The sequence below is a fragment of the Phycodurus eques genome, chromosome 14 (genome assembly GCF_024500275.1).
Source record: "Phycodurus eques isolate BA_2022a chromosome 14, UOR_Pequ_1.1, whole genome shotgun sequence".
Taxonomy (NCBI): Eukaryota; Metazoa; Chordata; class Actinopteri; order Syngnathiformes; family Syngnathidae; genus Phycodurus; species Phycodurus eques.
The window spans coordinates 4,492,561-4,509,474 of NC_084538.1; the positions used below are offsets into that span (position 1 = coordinate 4,492,561).

The following is a 16,914-nucleotide window of genomic DNA, read 5'->3' on the forward strand; positions in this document are numbered from 1 at the left end:
TAGTTAGGCAGTCACGTCAGGATGGCCGAGCGGTCTAAGGCGCTGCGTTCAGGTCGCAGTCTCCCCTGGAGGCGTGGGTTCGAATCCCACTTCTGACAGCTTTCGTTTTCACGGCTCTTTCAAATCTCTGTTAGTCTCTTTCTTTTGAATACGCATTATTATTCCTGAAAAAATATGTTTAATAATATTCTAAACCACTGTGACGAGCACGTTTTCAACAATAAGTGCAATTAAATACTGAAGAGCAAAATATATTTATATATAATGATGACATTGTAATGTAATGGGCGGCACGGTGGACGACAAGTTAGAGTGTCTGCCTCACAGTCTCATAGGGTTCAAATCCCGACCCCGCCTATGTGCAGTTTGCATGTTCTCCCCGTACCTGCGTGGGTTTTCTCCGGGCACTCCGGTTTCCTCCCAAAACATGCGCGGTAGGTTGATTGAAGACTCCCGCAGAGAATGTTTTGGATTTTAACATAAATTAAGCAATCTGGAAGACTTTGAAGAGTACAATAAGGCAAAATAAACACATTTTCTTCACACAGAAAAACATTTATTTCCACCGCTCAAGTACATGTTGATGTAGACATTTAAGATTCAAATGGAATTTGCCTCATTTCTTTGCTTTTTTGTTTTGGCCTCCAACTTGAGCCAGGCCCATCTCCACCTGCACCTGATGCTAGCTTGAAGCTCTGCCGCATGAATAGCATCCTCCTCTTTAAGCGCTTTCATTCTGGAAAAGAATTGAGTACAATCATTGTCTGTTTCACTGCATTTTTCAATATTATCAACTTCAAAGGGCAATCCCAAATGCATTCTCTCGGGAAATATTAAGTACAATATTTTTCTGTTTTTATTTTTTTTTCCATTGCTAAATTTGAATTTAGTTCATTCTGTGTTGTGACATAATCCCAAACATTACTTTGTCGCTTAATAAATTGAACTTTAACATCCGTAAACTAATGAGATAAATGATGCCGCGTTTCCTAATTAATACAAGATGTTCTAGCGGATATACTCTTGTCACCGATGTTACGTGTGCTTCGCGGTTCCGTTGGGACCGCAGCGAGGGCCACGACCCGCAGCATCTCAACGCGAAAATACAAAAGACCAGCGCAACAAATATGACAAAGGCTGCTCTGATGAGCAAAAATGATGCTTAAACATAAGACTAGCAATAGAAGACGTCCGCTCCAGAGGTAGGTAGAGCAGCCAAATATTGTACTCAAGTAAGAATACTGTTACTTGACAATAATGTGACTCAAGAAAAAGTCAAATGTAGTCCTCCAAAAAATTACTTGAGTAAAAGTAAAAAGTATAGAGTGAAAGAATTACCCAAGTATTGAGTCAATATAGTGAGTAACTTTTTTTAACCACAGCATGAACATATATATATATATATATATATATATATTACAAAATTACAATTAAAATTCCAAAAATTCAGATTTTGCTGTGAGTGGGCGTGTGTGTATGCAAAACATCTGCAATTTACTGCACGGTGTTTTCTCAAGTTATAAGTGAGCTGCAGAGAGTGGCAGACAACTTCTACAATACATGAAAGCTGTTGTTTTTGTTCGTCTAAATGCAAACACGACGAGTTGCGCGCCGTTGCCTTCATGCTAACGACAACCTTCCCAACATGGCCGCCACGTAGGCACGACAATCAGCCGGCTGGCTTGTCTATTTTTAATATCTATGCCCGGGAATCCCAATAGAAGACGTTGTGTGAGGTCATGTGACTTTCTTGTGTCGTTTGATTGGTAAGCAAACAGCGCCAATGCGGAAGTCTAAATCGTAGTGTCGCTCACGAAATAGTTGATCAATAAGCAATAATTGATAAATAAAAGTTGCGACCGACATATAGATCATTGTAATGGAGTAAAAGTCCCGTTACTTCTTAACAGCAGAAACGGCGGAAGTGTTTTTTTCTGGTCTCGTCAACTCCTGTGATTTACCCAAAGACGACCATAGCGCCGGCGGAACCTCAGGCCGATGCGCAAGCATATTAGTCCTCCGCGGAGTAATATGCACTATTACGCGTGCGTGTGGATGGTGGATGTGTGGAATGGATGTCACCGCCTGAAGAAAACTCATCGGATCCGTATGATTCACGGAAATGGCCTATTTTGAGTTCAAAACAGAGAATTATTTTTATTATTTTTGAAGAAGTTTGTTAGTTATAGCACTAAAATGCCCAAACGACAGCTTTAACATTGCTTCGCTGTGATTGGTCAAGTGTTGGACGTCTTCCAACATTTCTTCGCTTTGATTGGCCAAATTCTATCGGATAGGAATAACTTGCCAAGCTGATTGGCTGTAAATTGAAGAGTCATAACGCCATTAGGTGTAACGGTGAACATGTCGCTATTTATTTTGTAACTTATTTGTAGTATTTTATAATTTTAGTACTTGTATGTTATGCAGTCACAAAAAGAAGCAGAAGACCACACATTCCAGCACATCACAGTTTTACTCGCATATCATTTTTGTTTTTGTACAAAGAGTAAAAAGAAGATTTCGGTGTTGGGAAAACTTACTTACTTAGTACTGTATGTCGAAAATAAGACCACACCATCGAGTGTTCCAAAAACAACCCACTGTCACTAGCTTTATGGGTTAAAAAAAAAAAATAATAATAAAAAAACAACACATAGTTATAGAAAGATATATCCAGGTAAGAGGAACCACTTAAATGAGCGTTTCGGCCATCAGGTGGCGTCTAGAAGAGGGAGAGAAGTTTATCTTGTAGTCCTACTTTGTGACAGTCGAACGCACGCGCGCGCGCGCGCGCACACACACACACACACACCTCTAAACAAATAAACAAAAACCACAAACTCCCTTCGACGCTTCCCATCCATGGATGAGATTCTAGAACATTTCGAACTCCCCCCCCCCCCACCCCACACACACCTCCAAATTTCCCACGCACGGTGTCGGTGGCGTTGCCTTTTATTTTCTGTATTTCTTTTTTACAAGATGGCGCAGAAGAACTTCTTCTCCCGGAAGGGGTTCTCCGAGGCGGGAACCGGCGAGAGCAGCGGGTCCCCTTTGGCGTGCGCTTCGCAGTAAGACATCAGGTCTGCCGCTGCTTTCGACACCTAAAAACACACAAGCACGTGTTGACGGCGAAAGAAAAATGAGGCTCCAGCAGCCCCGCAACCCAGAACAGGATAAACGGTATTGAGAATGGATGGATAATTCAAAGTTCGATTTGAATTAAAATCTAACGTTTACATTTAAAAGAATGTACTGACTTTAAATAAATCATTTAAACCAAATAAATGTACAATTCAAATAGAAATAATTGGATCATTTAAATGAAATGAACATTTTCAATAAGTGAAGTGTTTCATTATTGTATGCTTTAAATCTAAATTGAAATAAAAATGCATTTTTGATAAAAGACAAATTTTAAACTGTAAAATTCAAATTAAAAAGTTGCATTTAATTACAAAATATGTGATATATACTTTCAAGGATAGTATAATTACAACATTACAATAAAATAAATAAATAAAAATATCTCAATTTAAATCAAATCAAAATAAATCGATTTTTTTTTACATTTCAATTATCGTACAATTTGGAGAATAATTGGCATTTTTAAATAAAATGACCATATGTGCAAAATAAAAAAGGTAAATGTTAAATTCAAGTAAAAATGCAAAAAGTAGAGAAAAGTGAAAGTAAAACTTAGCTGTAAGCTGTCCGTCCATCCGTCCATTTTCAACACCGCTTATCCTGGTTAGGGTCGATTGAATTCGCTAGGAAGAAATAATCCCACTTCCCCAACTGGTCGTGTCACCCGTTCTGTCGCCAAGCCACGACCCCTCGGCTCACCTTTATCCTGTCGATGTTGGCCTCCATCTTGAGCTGCTCCACCAGCTTCCTGGCTTGTGCGATGCTGGCCGTGTTATTGCTCGCCATGGGCACGGTCTGCACGGGAGACAACGGGATCACGTGACTGCGCCGCCGTCATACGTCACGTACGGTACGCGCCCGCTGTTTTATCACACGCACGCAGCCATTTTATTTATGGCCTCGGTCGCTAGGCGGCTGCTGGCGGCGCGAGGCGGCCCGGGGGCTAATGGGCGAGCGAGGTGGGGGCGCTGCTTTGTCTATTTCAAATAGTTGACTGGATTGGCCCGATTCTGCATTCATTTTATAAACATGATACCGATCAATAAGCACGTGTCGATATCGCAACAATGCTGCAGCAATGCTGACTACATTTTTAAAAAATGACAGGCTTACATGGAGGCTTGACTGAATCTTAAATATAGAATATAGAAAATCTAAATATAGAATGTCACTGTGAACGTTTCATATGACATTTTTTAGCTATCTGAAAGTATTTTAGTTTTTGGAATTGTGTGCTTTAATTTTTGTCAAGTATTTTTTAGCAATATAATGTATGCTTTTATTATCTTAATACTTCATAATTGTATTTTTTATTTTTATTCATGCAGTTACTATTTTAATATTATGATTTAGTTGAATTATTCTACCCGTTGCATTGTTGCATTTGATTGTTTTAGTATTTGTTTAATTTTGTTGTATCGTGTTTTCTTTTGTAATTTCCATTTTAGTATTTTGTTAATTTATTTTCCCATTTATTTACTGCACGTGAACATGATTGTATTTAGTATTTATTAAAGTATGTTATTGTTTGCATTTAGTTTTGTTGTAGTATGTATTTCATTTTTTATTCACTTTTACTTTATCGATATTTACGCAGTCATTTTGGAACGTAGGTTTGTTTCATCTAGTCATGATTATTCATTTGTTATACTTTAAAAAAAAAAGGAATTATGTTAGTATTTCCAAATGCTTTTCTTTTTCGATTTGATTGACTTCCACTCGTTTCAACACGGAAATCTTGATTGACGCACGCTTTTCCTGTCCGCAGTTGCTCCTCAAATGTTAGAAGCTGACGGATTAGCTGACAGCGGTGTGAAGATGGCGCGCGGATTCCCGTGACCCGACGCCATCGCCCCCCCTGCCGACCGTCCTTCCTCCGCAGCGGCATGACTCGGTGTGGGCTTACGATTGATCTCTGTTGGTGCGCTCCGGGTTAATAATGATGGATGATAGACACACACACACACACACACACACACACACACACACGCTTCTCAGCAGGTCAATAAATATGCCACACTTGCTGCAAGTTGGTAAATGACCGTTTTATCACCCCCTTGACACAAATAAACACATTTACAGTGAACTCCCGCCTATTCATGTTTTCGCTCTTCACGAATCCACGATCGCGTAATCGATTATTCGGAATAGTGCGCTCGCGCTTTGGAGACTCCGGAGTCCAAATGGGGTCGAGGTTTACTTCCCGTGCGCGATTAACAGGTCAAAGTCATCGTTGGTATCGAGGGCATTGTTTCACGGCTCGGGGGAGGCGTTTAAAACGGGCCAGCAGAACGCTCGCGCGTTACGCTTTCAGGTTTCTGGGGTGTCGGCGCAAAACTAGGACTTTGTTAGCCTTGTTAGCGTTAAAAGTGACACACGCTTAGTTTTGTTTTATCCATTTATTTTTCATCTGAGCGCACTTTTTATTTGTCATTTTTTATTCAGTTATTTTTGCACTTTATTTGTTTGGCTTGATTTTGTTTCATCCACTTAGATTTCATTTTGGTATATTTTTGATTTACTGATTATGAATTGTTTTTAAACATTTGAATTTATTATTATTATTATTAAAATACAATAATATACATTTTAATTCGGTAGCAATCATACAATATGTCTCGTAGTAGTCCGACTTTGAAGGCCATCGGAACTGGCCAAAATGACACTAAGATGGCTGCTTGAAAACAAAAATGGCAGACATCCTGCCTCTTTGCAGGCGTGGCTTCAACTGGTCAGCGCTGTGCGACCGTTCATTCACAAAGAGAAGCTCGTCTTTACCTCGTCCGCTCACGCCGCCGCGCTCCGCCTCAGTGTCTGCGGCTCAAATCAGGGCGTCGAGCTCGGTCCACACTGCGTGAAAGAGGGGAAAGGAAAAAAAAATAATAATAATAAAAATTCAAAAAGATTGCACCACAAGGTGGCGCTCCGAGGTCATATTGGGAAAAATAGGTCATGTTTGAGAAAATGGCAAAATGGCACATGACCAGAGAGTGCCAATCACAAACGCCGGCTTTAGCGTGAGGAAGTGATATGAAAAATAATAATAAATAAACATAAATAAAACTGTAATCATGAAAATTTCCAGAGGCAAATGTAATTGAATTACACTTTTTCTCCCAGTAATGTAATGGATTTCAGTTCCATGCATTTTCTAATTAAATGACAGTAAATAATCTCATTACATGTGATGAGTTACTCTCCAACACCGGGCGCCAGTGCGTCGGACTGACTCGAAATCCGGCACGCGTGTGCCAGTGCATCATAGCACAAAAACGGAAAAAAAGCAACGATTAATAACTGTCGACTCGTAGAAAGCTGGAAAACGTATCCCTCAAAGTTTTGCTGTTCATCAGTCCACAGTTAAACAAATTGTCGATACTTTAAATGGAGAAAGTTCAGCACTGTTGCTTCAATTCCAAGGAGTGGCCGTCCGCTTAAGCGCTGAATGCTCAACGAGGTAAAAGGGAAAAAAAAGGATCCCGGGAGTGTCATCTGAAGATTTACAGAAATAACTGGCATATGCCAACATCTTCGTTGACAAATCTAAAACAGGAACCTAAGCTGTCAAACGGGCAGGTGGTTGGCCATTTTGGTTTCGAGCCGCTGATTACGGGCGTCTCGTGCGTTTGATTTACACAAAATCCGGCCCGCAATGGGAGCACCCGCCACTCAATTTACACGGAACACGGCGCGCGGTAGCAGCCACCGACGGTGCATCCGATTTAAACTAACCCCGACACGCATGTTCAGCATGACAGGACACAGAAATAAAAAGAAAAGAAAAAGAATCTATGCTGTCAAACACACTGGTCGTCTTATTTTTTGGTTTTGTTTTATATTTCTTTGATTTGGGGAATTTCCAGGGAATTCTCTCTGCATATCGCCACCACATTTGAACGACTTTTGCCGTTTGTGGCCCACGCGCTTCCGGTAGCCCACCCCTGCTTCGAGCGGATCATCCTCCTTTTTCCCTCGCCTCGACGGCGTCATTGTCTGCGCACACGTGACGCTCGCTGTCTGCCGCTTCTGATAAATGGACCAATTACTCCGCATGAGCAGATCTGCAGAGGAAGGGAATTCCGGCTGCCGTAAATCCCGCACTGATGCGGCGTGGCAGAAAAGCATCCATTAGCCAAAAAAACCAAAACAACAAAAAAAAGCAAGTATATATATATATATATATATATATATATATATATTAAAATTAGTCACTACACTGCTAACACTACTCAAAGACAGGAAAATAAAACTGTACTTAATGATTCACTGCCGGCAATTAGATTGTAAATTGTTGTAAATTAGATTGGACCTATGTTTAAAAACAAATCATTCTTAAATCTTGAATCCAAATGTATCGTAAGAGTCGCTGATTATAATGAGTTGATTACAAAGGGTAATACACGACACAGGGGTTGGATATTTACGATAGAAAGGGCACAAAAGGGCCGCTAAAGTTGCCTGTTGCCACGGCGCCCAAGAGCAGTGACAATGCACGGATCGCTGCGATTATGCGATTAGGCTCGAGAAGTCTACCTGCGAGATTATTGCGCCGCATTTAAAGGGAATGAGACGAGCCGCTTCCATTGGTGGCGACTGAAGTCATCTGTAGACTACAGCGGCGCAGACCGCCGCTTTTTTTTTTTTTTTTTTTTCCCCCTATAAATACGACGGCTGCCGAATTACCGCAACCCCGTCTAACCCCGCCTCCAGGCACAGATATGGCACTGATTGAATCAGTCCACGAAATGTTGTTCCTTACAGTAATATAGGAACATCACGTAGCCTATTATGGGATGTGCTCGGGGTTAATGAACCGACGCTTGTGTTGCGGGGGGTAATTGCGGGCCCCATTGAGACTCACAATCTGTTACTCTTATATCTACTAGTCTGTACTTGACCCCCCCCCCGTCCCCCCATCCCCACCCCACCCCCAAGACACGCTTCCCTCCTCCTTCTCTCTTTCTTTCTGCGCAAAGCTAATTAGCTTGTCTATTTTTTGTCTCGCGTGTCAAAGAGAAATGAAGACGGTCAGGCAGGCAGGGAGTGTCCTTTCATTGTGAAGCCCAGGGTGCGGCATCACAGCGTGGTAATTAAACATGTGTCCTTGGCCCTGCAATCTGGACCCTGGAGGTAGAGTGATTAAACCGCCAGAGTCCACAGAGAGACGACCCAAACATCCCCCGCCCCGACTCAAAAGCGGCTCAATGCACAGAAAAAAAAGCCCATGGAGATAACTCTCGCACTGACGTGGCCACAAGTCTACTTATCTGAACGTGTAAAACCGCAACGGCCGTACGAAAGTCCGCTACAGAACCACTTTAGTGAGTTCCGTCTGCAAAGTCCAGGTGAATGAATACCAGTTCGCCCGTTTTGCCTCTGATACGACTAAAAAGCCGCTCGTGTTTAAGGGACTGCGACCAGAGCGGGGAGTTGAAAACCCTAGACTCGCTGCTCACGAAATCATTGGTCGTCCCGCATCAGGCCGACTTTCTCGAGCTGCCACCTGCAGAACGAGGGGAACACTGTCCCTGTCGACTTTACAACCAGCCTCGGCCATTTTTTGATTAACGGCGGCCATTTACCCTCGACGTTAAGGTAATTATCTGGAGTTACTATTATGCGCTTCGAAGTTGATGTAGACGATTGCGGTGCGGCGTCCTTGCTCCTGCTCAAGGACAGGCTTTTTTGTACCGTATTAGATGTCATAAGTCACTCGGCCGGTGTTGCGTTCCAATGCAACGGAAGACGATAGATATTACGTCATATCATCACTTTTTGTCATCGCGTTGGACCTCACTTCTTCGTTTCGGCCTCCGCCGTAGGTCTCAGTGTGTAGCTGAGCGTCTCTTGTCTTGTCGCTGTAATCATTAGCCCGTTGCGCTAACGCAGAGCAATACACCATTCACCCTTAAGAGATGCAAGACGCATCTTGTGCCATACAGTTCTCTCCCAAGCCACTTTGACAGTAAGGAACAAATATGGCTCAACGCAAATATTTACTGTAATTATGACTTCTGTGTTAGCATAGATTGGGGACTGTGTTCCAACGTGCGTATAAATTTCCGCCATAGGAATGGAACTCGTCGTAAACAGAGGATGACTATTAACATATCAGATTTTGTAAAGCTGATGTTTTTTGTCAATGGGGACAAATGAAGGGAGGATATTTAAAGGACTTAGCATGTCATTAGAACGCCACATTAGCTTGCAGGGTTTATTCCGAAACGCATCATTTGTTCCCATCGCCCGAGAGACTTCGACCTTGGAGATCCCGCAAAATCGCATGTCCTCCATAAACCGGGAAGTAATTCCACCGAACTAACTGCCCGACAAGCAAAACGTTTGCACTTGGCGGAGGCAATGAAATGAAAATTCCATTTTATTTTTTTAAATACCCTAAAGTAAGACAAGACTCTCCACTTTCTCCCCCTGCCTCACAGTCGGCCCACCGCCACCCGTCATCATTCCATTAGCCCGGACATCTGCGACACCCCCGGCACACCCTGCCCATCCTGCTACCTTATATGCACACTGTAGTGTGTGCGTGTGTGTGTGTGTGTGTGTGTTTTGGAGGTTAATCTAGGACCCAGAAGGATGGGTGGGGTGCGTGGAGGGGGAGGGGTGGGGGATTGGCAGGAGGCAGTGGCCCAGGAAATGATGTATCTCCTGGGAGTTGAGGGGACAGCGGGGAGAAGGCTTATTGCTCCAGGGAGCGCAAACGTGCTCTCTTATGTTTCGCAGATCAAACGACGGCGTCCCGCTGTGTCTTCTCTGTCGGATTCAAGCGGCGACGGCCAATCAAGAACAATCCTACCGGCGTGAAATGCTGATTTAAAAAAAATAAATAAATACAACTGCCTGACATTCCAAAAGGGTTAAAACCTTGAAATCACGAGTTATGTAACCGCACAGTGGTTAAGTGGGGTAGAAACAATGCATGAGAGCAGCAACTACAGAGCGCGAGATGCAACATGAGGCGTACTTTTATGTTTCCAAGTTGGAAGACCAGAACCGAATATTTGCGGGAATGTAGAAAGATGTCATTGCGGTTGCCGAGTTAAGGTAGAACTTGAAACTGTGTGGCTGTTAGTGCAGTGGAGATAAACATACATCTCCTCTGGAACCAATCAGCCGGCCAAGAATAACAGTGCCAGACTGCTGGGCTGTTAACAATATGACAAACATCCGGCCTTGTTTAGATTATGCTGAGAGTGCAGGAGGGACGGGGAGGGTGCGGGGCGGGGGGGGGGGCACTCTACTGAGACTCTGGAGTCCTCAAAGTGATCTTTCTTTAAAGTTTTAACAAACTGGATGGTCTAGATACAGGGGTGTGAAACTCATTTTTGTCACGGGCCACATCGTAGTTATGACTTCCCTCGGGGGGCCGCCGGGACTGTGAACCCATTTAAATGAAAGATTACCACATATGTTCTGATTACATACAGTATACACAACACATTCATGAATAACCAGTTTTGAAATCAGAAGCCTATAAAAACATGTTTTTCAGCTATTACATTCCTTTTCAAAGGGGGATTGGTAACACAAAAAAATGCTCGGGAATATCTCAATGGCACTACGCCAGAACATAATGAGCAATTTTGATTTGCTTTCGCGGGCCACATAAAATGATGTGGCGGGCCGGATCTGGCCCCCGGGCCACCAGTCGGACACCTGTGGTCTAGAACTTCGGCGAGTCCGATTCCAGTTATAGGAAAATCTTTGACTACGACTGCAAACTAGAAACAAAATCCAAGTCTATGATTGGTCAGAGAATCTTACTCCTGGTGTATTGATTGCTCAAGGGGTTGACTGTAAAGACTCGGCTTCAGAACTGGAAGGAATGGCCTCCTGGAGAACTGCGATTGGTTGCTTCAAAAGGTGCCCATTCACTTCTCGCCCTTGAGGAAGGCACCAAACACCCAACCCCAATCTTGGACCCAAGTCCTAGCCCAAGACTTGGATTGTCAAGAGTTGGTGCTGCAAGACTCGAGAGCTACGGATTTAGCTGCATCTAGTCTTGAAGAAAAACATCTATGGACTTAACCTGGATAATTGAGACCATGAGACTTACTTTGACAAGATTCGGCACTCAAACTTTTTTTTCTGGTTGATTTAACTGCACAGAGTATTAAATAATCAGCCAATCTTTTTGTAAGTAAATGTAAGAATTGGTTAGTTAAACCAGAAGGACAGGTGGATTGCGTGTAGAACCTGATTCCAACCTACAGCCACAATAGAAAAACTCAAGCGTGTCTCTGACTCAAAAGCAGTGACACTTAGATCAGATCCAGATCCAGCAATACTCAGTTAGTTCTTGACCTGATGACGAGGCAAAAGACCTCTGACATGGACCTTACCTGGACAACACCACTTGAAACAGTCCCAGAGACTCGAAGAAACATCCAAGATTTTTATCTGTTGACTCCTTTAGATCTTGTCCTGAAAAGGTGAAAGATGTCTGAGGTGACAAGAACTAAATCAGCACAACTCGCCTTAAGACTGTCAAAGAGCAAAGGACTTCATTGCTTTGACACAAAAATACACATTCAGCAGAAAAACTAAGACTTGGCGGATTTGTTTCAACCCTTAGTCCCAACCTGGAAAAGTCTATCTTTTGGTAGACTTGGTTCCTTCCATCAAGCCTCATCCACGGAGTTCTTAACTTGGCCTGGAAGCCTAAACCCCTCAGATTCTGAACTCTGTTATGCAACAAAACCCGAAATTCAGGGGTGATATGGATTTATCGTGGACAACTCCACTTTGAGTTCCCATATATTTACTCATTTGAGACCTCCTATCTTTTTGTCTGTAAGGACAACTGAGCCTTGGTTGGTTGACTCAGTTATAGACTCAGTTCCATAAAGACTTATCTACATAGGTCTTGATATGAACAACAACAACAAAAAACATCCAATCTTTATGTCTATAAGATCAACAAAGACCTGGTTGGTTGGAACCTTCAAAACTGAGACTTGGTAGGACTGGCGGAATTTTTGTCTCAAGGTCTGGTAAACTCCAGGGTGCTGTAGACTCAGAGAAGCATCTCGTGTTTTTTTTCTGTCAGGAAAACTCAGACTTGGTTGGTTGGTTACTTTTGGTGGCCTTGGTTCAATCGAGCTTCATCTGTGTAGGTCTTTGTCTGATAGTAGACTTGAGGCCTAAAGCTGCCTCAGGAAAATCCGATCTCTGACGTGACATGGAGACTGGCAAGAAACATCCGAAGTTTTTGGTGACATGGTCTTAACGTGGACAACGTGACTTTGAGAGTCTGAAGGTTTTCCCCTTAAAAGACTTGAGACCTTCATAGAGATTTATTTACTTTAAATCCCGAACAAACTTCGGATCTTTTTGTCTCTAAGGACAACTGAGACTTGTTTGGTTGGTCCTTGTGCCAAAAGATCATTTGGTGGACTCAGTTCCATAAAGACCAATCTATGTGCTGAAGGTCTTTGGATTCTAAACTGTGGCCTGCTGCGCACCTGTAAGACAAGCTCATCAAAAGCGAAAATCAACACAAACACGTGTGACGAATACAAAAAAAGGCCTTTAGCTCAACGTCCTCCTTCCAAGACTATTAGCCCAGAGGCCGTTTCCACTCCCTGACAAACCCGCTTTTTCTGTTGAAACTCGGATCTCGGATCACACGCACACACCATCATCATCTCAGCCAGCGGAATCGTCGAGTCACTCAACAATTCCCTCGTTATCCTGTTCTTGTTTGTCGCTCTGATGTTTTGCAACACTTGTTAACCTCTGGTGTTTTTGTCTCGGTGGCGTCTTGGTGGCCTTCAGACACTAAATGCTAAACAGGCCCCGGATATGCTACACAAAGACCACAAGAGATTTAGCGGAATGCCTTCGTGCTGCGTACAATTTTCTTGGGTATGCTTGATGAAAAATCGGACCCCCCCCCCCCTCTCTCTCTTTCTCCTCTGACCACGACGTAACGCTCTAGAAAGGAAAACGTTCCGGAATGATCAGAGCTTTTACCCCTCCACCCTCTTTTCATCCTTGAATTTCATCCAGCAGAGGGAATTTTTCTTTCGCTCGTGGGGAATCGGGGGGGGGGGATTCCTCATGTAAATCCACTCGCAGCATCACAATCAATCAAGTGGCATCACACCCAGTGGTGTGTCACGATTTCATTGAAAATTAAACAAATTTTTTTTTAAAAAAAGTACCTTTTTCTTTTTCTTTTTTTTTCGCGTTTACCCGATGTGGAGCCAAAACGCATCCAGTCCGGTGAAGTCGCGCTTACATCCACGCTGTCCTGCTCTTCCCTGCCCTCCCTGGCTGAGATCCTCCCTGCCTCCCTCTCCTCGCCTGCCGCTGCCACAGTCTCCACCCTCCAGCCAGCCTGCAAGAAGATACATCCCCTCCTCCTCCTCCTCTTCCTCCCCTCTCTGTTCTCTCTCTCTCTGTCTGCGATCGTCGGCACGCTCTGTCCGTCATGTAAACAAAATGTTAGCCGGAACCCCCCCCCCTGTATAACCAACCACCTTTGTACGGCAAAACAAGCAGGGAATAGCCTCGGAATAGCGTAATTACTGTGCATTATTTGGAAATCAAACAATCTGTCAACCATTTATCTTCAAGGGGAACATAAAAACAGTTTGAAATGATATTCACGTCATTTGGGATCATAGTTTGCCATATATTTACAGTGGCAGGGCTCGCTTTACTGTAAACGCTCTACGTTGAACAGGAATGTTACGCTAGGTTGCTACTGTTGAATGCTAGTTTGCTGGACAGGCTAATGATTGTGGCTTTTTTCGACAAAGTGGATCCAAATGTGAGTTTGGTCATGGAAAAAATTACGCACACACACAAAAAAAACAGCAAACAAATTGTGTGTGAACGCTAAGAGACACACGTTGGTGCTCCTAAAGTTTCTCGTTACAAGTTTCAGTTGTTGCTGTCGAAGTGCCCTATTATGCAAACGAGTTCCGAGAACCAAAAGGTACACCGCTGCCCCTGAAGTTCCCAGACCTCTTCAACAGGGTCTTGATTGGGCCCAGTCACATATTATTACAAATATACAAATTCAGACAACAGTTCCCGCAAACCAAACAGCAGTGCATTAACCCAGACCTACATTTAGACAAGAGTTCCTCGTTCTGAGGTAAAGCTCCTGCAATGGAAATCCACTATTGCAGCTTCTGGAACTCAAATTTTCCACTCTGATATGCTCAGTCAGACTTCGCACCACCACCCGGAGGTTCTTGGACCAGTGGAAAGTGCTACCCCACTCCCTAGCGGGGTCTTCTTTTGGTACATTCTACCATTGCCATTATGTCTTATACATAGAGGAAGGCTGTTGAAAGTGTGTTGCTTCGCTACCATTGATAAGGCATAGATGCAATATGTCATGTACAGTATGCTACAAACTGTATATTTGTATTATACTGTATATAAGATGCATGGCCACATTGGCCGCTCCCTCCCCTGGCGGTGTCCACAGATGTACACGAAATCAGTCATGCTCCATCCAGGGCTGTCGCCATGGCAACACAGAGAGGGAAATCCATTCTCTGATTCTCCCGGAGTCGTCACCGACGACAACAACGACCCCCACCCCACCCCACCCCCCCTCTTCCCCCGCGCGACCCTCACTCCTCTCTTTTGTCAACTTGAATTAGCTCGTTTTGTGATGTTTTCACATTCTAAACCAGCCCCACCCCGTCAAATGTAATTTGTTCATTATGATTGCACTAGATTGTGTGTGTGTGTGTGTGTGTGTGTGTGTGTGTTGTAGTATTAGGTGACTGTGCGATTCTGCTGTGTGGCTGAATCCCACAAGGCATTGGGGCAGGCAGGGCAGCAGCTGCCTGCATGCATGCATGCAGGGATGGATGGATGGATGGATTGATTGATTGATGGGTGGGGGCTGTGGGTGGGGGTCCAGATGGTCACAAATCACAAATGATGAAAAATGCTTGGCAAAAGTACAGTAGCGCCTTGACTTACGATTTTATTCCGTTCCATGACCAAGCTCGTAATGCAATTTCCTCTGCTATCCAATCAATATTCCCCATCGAAATGAATTGAAATGCCATTCATCCATCCCAGCACCCTAAAAACACCCAATAATTTGAAGTAATTGTGTTTTTTTTAATATATATATATATATATATATATATATATATATATATATATATATATATAAAGCATAATTACCGTAAGGGTACCTAGAAGTAGCTGCTTGCGACAAGCACATTGCATTGTCTTAGGAAAGTCCACTTAGCTTGATGCTAACAAACGATGCAAAACGCCATAGCATCTATGTGTTGGTGTTTTCACCCTTGTGGCAACGCATATCTGAACACAAACAGTGGGTCGACACATAATATAACAATACTCACAGGCATCATACTCTTTTTATCGTCTGTGACTTTTGATGACTGCTGAGGAGTTTTGACGTCTGCTCCTCTGTCTCCGTGTAAATCCAAGTATTATACTGCCCCCAGGTGGCCAAGGCGCGCATACCAGAAGGAGCAGCAGCATGATTTGAGGTAGGAGTGTTCTGAGACACGAGCGTGGCCACGGAACGAATTAAACTCATATCTCAAAGCACGCGTGTACATCGTTGACCCAATAAAATACTTGGCTGACTCGTTCAAACTCATTTCATTCCAATTTAACTGTTAAAATATCAATAAGAAAAATACCAAATTAACAATGTTTTTTTTCTTTGCGTCAGTCATCTGCAAAAGTTGAATCGAGGCAACTGGACTCGTCGAATTTTTCGGGTGTTTTTACTTGTTTCTGAAAATTTTCAAAAAATAACTTGGGCAATTACGCTATTAGGCTAATGACATTAACTTTACGATGACAACACAACAACTGATTTATGTAAGAAAATATGTGAGGCATTAGTGATCAATAAAGGAGAATTTTAATCAGGCGATGAAAAATTGACCCTATTAAAAGCTACATCAATAATTAAAAAAAACAACAAAAATCGTCCTCAAAAGTCTTCTTTTGGTTCTGATAAATTACCCCGGAACTAAATTAGACAATAATTCCAGTGGTCCAGAAACACGATTGTCCTCCTAAAGTTCCCAATCTTGGGGTAAAGTTTCACACGTTATGCAATGTGGATTAGCGACTTGTCATAGAAATCTAAGCTACAGATGATCCTGGGGTAATAAAACATAATAATCAGCTTACACATCCACGAACAGATCTCTGGATACAGTGATTCTCAAAGAGAGATACCAGTACTAGTGGCACGCGGGCTCCCTCTAGCGGTGGAGAGGGGATAAAATCACTGAATTGAATGTGCAAAATGTGTAACGTTTCCGTGTCTGAAACTTTTAGAATAAAAAATAGTAAGAAAAAAAAAATGAAAAGACTGAAAGAAACATTTGCAGATAGGCGAATTCGCGGTTGCCGAACCACGAGTACACTGTGGTCCACTGTATTTTCATTCAATATTTTAGAACGTTTTGCTTTCAAACATTTATGTAGACACCATTTTTATTTAACTTTGATGTGCAATACATTTTAATTTAATCATGCTTGGTGTAAATAGTTCACTTTTTGGATTGAAAAAAAAAAGGGGTTGACATTTTTCTTTGTACAACAGGAAATTGGCGGAAATACAAAAGACAACACCGCCACCTGCTGGATCAGATGACTTGGCGCAAAATAGAACACATATTGCCGGCAGAGGGCAGCAAATAGATTCATAAAAATACAAATATAATAAATACAATTGTATGAGTGAGATTGGCATAAAACAATATTAGGTGGAGTCAA

At 42.8% G+C, this 16,914-nt stretch overlaps 1 protein-coding gene and 1 non-coding gene across 3 annotated transcripts; one reads left to right on the forward strand and one right to left on the reverse strand.

The window, feature by feature from the left end:
• The first annotated feature begins 15 nt into the window (after window positions 1–15).
• trnal-cag (transfer RNA leucine (anticodon CAG)) lies at window positions 16–98 on the forward strand. The gene has a single exon. It is a non-coding gene; the product is annotated as a tRNA-Leu (tRNA).
• A 455-nt stretch (window positions 99–553) lies between these two features.
• LOC133412843 (guanine nucleotide-binding protein G(I)/G(S)/G(O) subunit gamma-2) lies at window positions 554–15,590 on the reverse strand. 2 transcript variants are annotated; one of them, XM_061696525.1, is made up of 6 exons: window positions 15,516–15,590; window positions 11,511–11,592; window positions 5,929–6,000; window positions 3,850–3,945; window positions 2,920–3,107; window positions 554–736 (listed from the first exon to the last, which is right to left on the reverse strand). In XM_061696525.1, the coding sequence occupies exons 4-5, from the start codon at window positions 3,934–3,936 to the stop codon at window positions 2,979–2,981; spliced, it is 216 nt and encodes a 71-aa protein (XP_061552509.1). In that variant the 5' UTR covers window positions 3,937–3,945; window positions 5,929–6,000; window positions 11,511–11,592; window positions 15,516–15,590; the 3' UTR covers window positions 554–736; window positions 2,920–2,978. The 2 variants fall into 2 exon arrangements, with proteins under 2 accessions (XP_061552509.1, XP_061552507.1); XM_061696523.1 differs by lacking the exon at window positions 15,516–15,590 and adding an exon at window positions 13,335–13,499.
• Window positions 15,591–16,914: the final 1,324 nt, after the last annotated feature.